Consider the following 7,664-nt stretch of genomic DNA (forward strand, 5'->3'; position numbering starts at 1 on the left):
CATCAGTAAAAAATAGTACAATCTAGGATAAATTCAAAAAAATACAATTCTAGTTTGATGCATTTTTACTCAATTTTTGTCTAATAATAATACAAGTATATTAAATATAATACATTAGTATTTTTGCACACTATTCAAATTATTTAATACAATATAATATAATTCTGGTTTATTTTGATCACCTAATAGGCTAATACCCAACTAACTAATTTAAAAACAATAATAAAAAAATGACTTTTACCGCTGCCTTCCGCTGCTTCTGCCCATAGTGACAAATGAATTATTCGGGTTCGGTTCGGCGAGATCAAAAATTCGTGATTCGGGTATAATTCGGGTATAATTCGGGAATGATTCGGAATTATCCGGACCAGAAATCTCAGTCCTGCAAGGGAGCAAAAAAATAATTGTTCTTGGAAAAATTCAGGAAAAATTCGTGAGTAATTCGTAAAATTCGAGAAAAGTTCGTAAAATTCGGGAATTATTTGGATTTAATTCGGTCAAAGTTCGGTCAACCAAATAATTCGGTGTTCGATTCGGCATCACCCCAAAAAAAAATTAAACGGATATAATTCGGATATAATTCGGATACCTTGTCACTATGTGCCTGCTGAGAGAATTGTGAGTGAAAAATTCGGTACACGCCACCTTTATTCACCACAATCCATGCGCGTTCTCAGTATGTATCCAGTCTGCATACCTATCGGGATCCGTGCATATCCTCAGTTCACGTGAGTGGTAGAATATAAGAAAGATGAGATGGGTGATAATAAATTAATTTTGATTTTCTTGGATGGGAACAAAAAATAATTTCGGGATAAAGCGCATTATAAGGCGCACCTGGTTTTTGGGCTGAACAAAGCCCAACAACATCTTATACGTAGAGTGTACAGACTATGGTTGTATATGTATAATTAATACTGCTATGGTATTATTAATGAGTACACAGTTTGTTTCATATCTATCTATACAACCCGTTGCGATCTCTCTCTATTGGCAGCCACTGCCAATACTTCAAAAAAAAAAAAAAAAAAAAACCGTTGCGATTAGAAATGCATGCTATGGAGATATTCTACAGTCAGTGGATTATTGATGAAAGACGCCTCCTAAATGATCTCTCATCTGTACCCCAAAACAGTCCCACCCTCCACATGTCGACCCTCATATCTCGTGCCTTATCACACTATGCTGAGTACTGTGACCGCTTGTCTCAGCTTGCTGAGCAAAACATTTTTCTCGCGTTCTCTGCTTACTGGCTTAATCCACTTGAACGGACCTTCTTCTGGCTTGGTGGCCTGAAACCTAGCATATTATTTCATTTGATATCGTCAGACCTTAATGATGATCAGAGAAGGGAGATAGAGGAGCTGAAACAGCAGACGGTGCAGAGAGAGACAGAACTGGAAACAATGATGTACGAAGTGGAGGGAACCATAACAGTATTGATGGCTACAGAAGCTATGGAGGGAAACCCAAGAAATGGGGAGGCGAGAGCTGAGTTGGCAACAAGGGTGGCAGACATGATAGGTGCAGCGTTTGATGAGGCCAATAAGCTTAGAAAGCAAGTCGTGTCAAGGAAGCTCATCGTGCTAAATGCTGCTCAGATGGTGAAATTCCTTGCACGCGTAGCGAACCACCACCTCTGGATCCACCAACTTGGTTTGTCTCATATATATTCCATGGGTTTGGCATAGCTGTATAATTAATATCTGAATAAGCTGGATCGTTTCAAGGACTTTAGATCAGGTTTGAAGCAAAATATGCTCAGTTTTGTTGTATTTGTTGTCTTTGAAGGTTGTTTAATTGTTGTATTTGGTGTGGAAGTAATTAAGAGTATGAACTTAAGTATTTATATTTGTAAGACATGATATTATAATATATTAAGGATCTCTATAGTTTAGTAAACTTATTTTGGCTATGGTACAGCAAAATTATTACCATTCATTTTCTAATCCATCATGACATTTAACTTAATTCATGCTGGACTATGTTATCCCGATTCTCCATATAGGGTCCGTACTCGTATCCGATACAGATACACACTCGATATGCCTCCGATACGTATCCGATACGAGTACGGGACATAGGATAGAAGGTCTAGCGTCATAGACTCATAGACAAGCGGTCACAGTACTCGACATAGTGTGGAGGGTGGGACTGCTTTGGTGTACAGATGAGAGATCATTTAGGAGGCGTCTTTCTTCAATAATCCACTGACTGTAGTCTGTAGAATATCTCCATAGCATGCATTTCTGATCGCAACGGGTTATGTAGATAAATATGAAACAAACTGTGTCCTCATTAATAACCCAGACAGTTGGTCTGTTTTTCTTCCTTTCCCACTGATTTTCTCAATCTGTCATATTTAATTATTTACAATTAAAAATAATTAAATATTCTCACAGAACAAAACACGAACAAAACAAAATTCAAATTTAATTTATTTTCCTCTTGTATTTTTAATTTTTGAACCCATCCCCCACACGAAATCTAGAAGCATGCAGTATTAATTATACATATACAACCATAGTCTGTACACACTACGTATAAGATGTTGTTGGGCTTTGTTCAGCCCAAAAACCAGGTGCGCCTTATAATGCGCTTTATCCCGAAATTTTTTTTTTTTGTTATCATCCAAGAAAATTAAAATTAATTGATTATCACCCATCTATGAGTCGATTTTTTTAAAAATACCCAAAAAAATAAATATTTTATTAAAAATAACCAGGTTCTGAGTGAAATTTTAAAAATATCCAGGCCGCAGATTTTTTCTGCGCTCCGAAATTTTTATTCCAGAGCGCAGAAAAAATTTGCGCCCCGAAATTTTTTTTTTTTTTTTTTGAATTTTTTATCCCGAGTGCAGATTTTTTCTACAGCCCGGATTTTTTTTTTTTTTTTTTTTTTTTAGAGTTTGGAGAAAAAAATCCATGGTTTGGTATATGTATATGTATAATATGTATAATATATGTATATGTTATGTATAATATATGTATATGTTATGTATAATATATGTATATATAATATATGTATATGTATATGTATAATACAATATATGTATATATAATATAATATATGTATAATATATATTATGTATATGTACATATATTATATATACATATACATATACATATATTATATTATATTATAGATGAGATGGGCTACGGTGAGTTGCGAAGTAAAACGCGTTTCTACTTCACGCCGTATTTTTATTTTAAAAGTCCAAACGACCGATCCGAATCGTTAGATGTTTAATCCATATTGAAATGTGCTTGGAGACCAAATTTTACATTTTTTTGAATTTTTTTACTATTTATTAAGTATTTTTGAAAATTGTTGTTTTGCTGTGACCAGTAAAAAACAGTAAAATTTTCTGGACCATCAGATCAGCGACTTTCAAAATTGCTTAATAAATGATAAAAAAATTCCAAAAAATGTAAAATTTGGTCTGCAAGCGCATTTCAATATGGAGAACAAGATGAACGGTTCGGATCGACGTTTTGAACTTTAAAATCGCAAAATATGAGCGTGAAATAAAATAGTCGCTTTACTTCGCAACTCACCGTAGCCCATCTCATTATAGATACATATATTATACATATTATACATATACATATACCAAACCATGGATTTTTTTTTCTCCAAACTCTAAAAAAAAAAAAAAAAAAATTCGGGCCGCAGAAAAAATCTGCGCTCGGGATAAAAAAATCTAAAAAAAAAATCGGGGCGCAAATTTTTTCTGCGCTCCGGAATAAAAATTCCGGAGCGCAGAAAAAATCTGCGGTCTGGGTATTTTTAAAATTTCACTCAGAACCTGGTTATTTTTAATAAAATATTTATTTTTTTGAGTATTTTTAAAAAAATCGGATCTATGAGTCTATGACGCTCTACCAATGCACCATCTGTTATTTGTTTTTAGAAAGGGAATAGCTTTTGTATTTAAATTATACTTTAGTTATTGTACTCAATAATTTTTTATATTAATTGATATTATAATTAAAATAATATATATGAGTAAAGCTAGGGTGTGATGTGCTCATCAAGAGAGTTTGGTGAGCACAACTCCAAAAGTACATCGGATCGATGTTAAATGCGGAATCCAAACCGTTGAAATCCATGTACTTCATGAGTGATGCATATACATGCAAAATTTTGAAAGTTTTGAGTTTATTTGCTACAAGGTCAAGCAGTTCTAACTAACTGACTAACTAAGGTATCCATGAGACCAAATTTTACATTTTTTGGAATTTTTTTACTATTTATTAAGATGGGTACAAAAACTAGTCAAATTCATACCATTGAATTTTGTACCCATCTTAATAAATAGTAAAAAAATTCCAAAAAATGTAAAATTTGGTCTGCAACCACATTTTATTGTAGAGATCACATCTAACGGTTTGGATCGACGATTTGGACTTTCAAAATGTAAAAAATGCTTGTTGTAACTTGTTGTAACTCAAAAAATGTTGTATATATATATATAGAGTATGGCTAATTTGCTGCCAGTAGACATTTGCTAACGGGTTACCCGTGACCCGTTCCGGATTACCCGTTAGGGGTAACGGGTAGGACGGGTAAAGGGGTAGGTCGGGTACGGGTAAAACCCGTAACGGGTAGACGGGTAATTTTTCCAAAACCTCTATCCGGTCCGTTTATTACCCGTACCCGTTGCGGGTTGACGGGTACGGGTATCGCGGGTACGGATCCGGGTATCCGGGTACGGGTCCGGTCCGCCCGGTTTTTTTTTTTTTCTGTTTTTTCCCTTTTTTTCTGTTTTTTTCAAAAAATTCAAATTTTTTTGAAGTGAAACGGGTCGGGTACGGGTAACGGGTACGGGTATGCGGGTAGATGGGTCCGGGTAGGCGGGTACGGGTATGCGGGTAGATGGGTACGGGTAGGCGGGTAGACGGGTACGGGTATAACGGGTTTTTTTTCAAATTAGGTTGTCCGGTCCGTTTATTACCCGTACCCGTCTACCCGTCTACCCGTTTGTACCCGGGCAACGGGTACGGGTAGCTCGGGTAACGGGTACGGGCCGGGCAAAACGGGTTGAACCCGTTAGGGGTTTAGCAAACGTCTAGCTGCCAGCAGCATTTCAGCAAAGTGCTGCCAACTCTGTAAGCCGTTGGATCTGAATTTAGATTCGTGCCTTGATGAGGCGCTGATTTGAATAGAAGGAACAAAAAAAAAGGGCTCCGTTTCAATTAACCCATCCGTCTCTCTCTCTCTCTCCCCGCTCAATCTGTCTCTCTTCTCCGCTCAATCTCTCGTTTGAAGAAAACACGAAATCGGTGCTCTATCTCTGCTCAATCTCTCTCTCCGCTCTCTATCCCTCTCTCGTTTGCGCTCTCTCTCTCTCTATCCCTCTCTCGTTCGAACTGCTGTGCCTCGCTCAATCTCTCAATCTCTTCTCAGCCTTACGAGAGATCACCGCTGTGCCTCGCCTCCCCATAGTGGTCCTCCTGTCTGGCCGCCTCTTCCTGGTTAGCGTTACTCCAGGTCATCCTAACTCGAGGTTGCTCCGACGACTTATCTACTCCTCCGCTCTTCCCCTTTTCAGGTTCACTTCTTCTTCTTAAATTAGCTTATGCACTTAATAGTTAATACTTGCTTGGTCTGGAATAGGTTATCTTAGGTGCCTTCTTTCGAACTTTTTGGTCTTATTGAACCCCGATTTGTTGTGGTGTTTGGTTGAGACCTAAACTATGGAGTAAGGGGGTTTAAAATTCAGTTATTCCACCAAACGTGGATGAATTAGGCTTAAGAGTTAGTCTCCCTATAGCCCCACTGTCAGTGGCTATTCATTTTAAACAATGTTGTGCTGGAATAGTGCCCCAATTATGAGAAGAGAAGAAGGTTCAATATGAGAAGACACAAAATTACAGGTAACAATGGTTTGTTGAAGATAATATGAGAATTAAAATGTCTAATTAGAGTGTTTAAGGTTTGCAAATTGGATCCGTACCAACCGTGGTCAGTACTTATAGTTGAGAGGTGTTAGTTTGCATCTGATAATGTGGTTCTTTCTTGTAGTGTAGGAGGAGGCTCAACTGCTCGAGCAACAAAATTCCAATCGATGAAGACGATTATGCTACAAAAATTCAGTTGTGAGTAATTGTTATTTTTGTTGTTGATGTAAGAAATATTGGGTCCTGTCGCCTATTTGAGGTATGAAGAAAATATATGTCAATATATTTTGGGTTTTAATTGAGCTTGGAATTTGTTGCTCAAGGTTTGTAGGGGTACAATGGTAATGCTGGTATTGCCAACAGATGGCACTGATGAAATGGTTAATCCGTTCTTGCAGCCAAATGGTGTTTAGATGTAAAAATAGTTGTCAGTATGGTCATGATTTGGAGTCCGGATCCCCTAATGTAATTGTTGTTGTCAGTATGGTCATGATTTGTGTTAATTGCTTGTGGTTTAGGTCACGTTGTTGATATGGATATCCATTTTTTAATTAGGAGAAATGTGAGAGTATTGCTGGTAATATACTGATTCTGAACTCAAGAAAGTGAAAACCCATATAAAAGTGCTGGTATGTCTTGCTGATAACTGTTGGTTCGTTAATCCTTCAAACCAAATCTGCTCCCTTAGTGGGTATGTTTTTCTTGCATTTAGAAAGTTTCGGGCTTTATCATGATGTCTCAAGAAAGCAAGGACACTCTACAATTCGTCCTTTTATTCTCTAAAAAAATTACTAAATTAAGTTGAAACTTTTTTATATAGTCAATTATTGCTCTGGCATTTCTTCTAAAACTAAGACCTTCCTTCATCTAATTGCAACAAAATTACAGTATGCCAAGTAGTCATGAGAAGTTCATTTGCATAGGGGATTTTAAAGGATGGGGATATTCACATTGTATTCATGCTTATATAGCAGCTCTTGAAATCATGCAGGTAGTTTTTTTTAATCAAAATAAGCATACATCATTTATTGACATATTGACAGTGATTATCAATTGTACATGAGGAATGATTTTCATGGGCGAGAGAATGATTTTCATCTCCAAAGGTCGAGCATCAGCAATGAAATATAGAGAATCAGCGATGAAATTTGAGAAACAAAGGTTGAGCATGAGTTTCTATAGTACATGGTGACAAAGAGGGCATTGAATTTGAAAGTGAAGACGACATGTTTGAATCTATGTACTAGTTTTGGCAATATGAACTAGGGTTGTAACTTTCATTTTTGAGTGGCAATATGAACTAGGTTTTTGAGTATGGAATGTTGTAAAATTTTGATTTGTTTTGTTAATGGCTGCATCTATAATATAGCTTTTGTCATAGAAAGATAGTGTTATGGGATTGTTTGAAACTGTCATTTATATCTGATTGCTTGTGATTTACATCTTTTTTCGCTATAATATAGCTTTGTCATAGAAAGATTGTGTTATGCGATTGTTTCAAACTGTGATTTATATCGATTGCTTGTGATTTACATCTTGAGAAATAGAAATCCACAAGGAAAATGATAATATAAAATAAAAATTCTTGCATGCACATGGCATATTGCTTGTTGTTTCTTTTAGAATGACACCAACTTGGGACTAATCTCCACATGACATGATGTAAGAGAGAGGATAAGAGATACAAGAGAGATTTGTGAGAATGATTTGTAATTTCTATTTCATTGTAATCGATACAGATACATGTGAGTCTCTACATAG

At 36.2% G+C, this 7,664-nt stretch overlaps 1 protein-coding gene across 1 annotated transcript; it reads left to right on the plus strand.

Moving 5' to 3' along the window:
• The first annotated feature begins 1,049 nt into the window (after window positions 1–1,049).
• On the plus strand, window positions 1,050–1,691 carry LOC144545474 (protein ZW2-like). Its single transcript, XM_078294046.1, has one exon. It carries the CDS (start codon window positions 1,050–1,052, stop codon window positions 1,689–1,691), a length of 642 nt encoding a protein of 213 aa, XP_078150172.1.
• The last annotated feature ends 5,973 nt before the right edge of the window (window positions 1,692–7,664 follow it).

This window comes from Carex rostrata, chromosome 28, assembly GCF_964058835.1.
Source record: "Carex rostrata chromosome 28, lpCarRost1.2, whole genome shotgun sequence".
Lineage (NCBI taxonomy): Eukaryota > Viridiplantae > Streptophyta > Magnoliopsida > Poales > Cyperaceae > Carex > Carex rostrata.

What these genes read in the sequence shown, in the direction of transcription:
- LOC144545474 (XM_078294046.1), top strand. Translation starts at nt 1,050, where the DNA reads ATGCATGCTATGGAGATATTCTACAGTCAGTGGATTATTGATGAAAGA.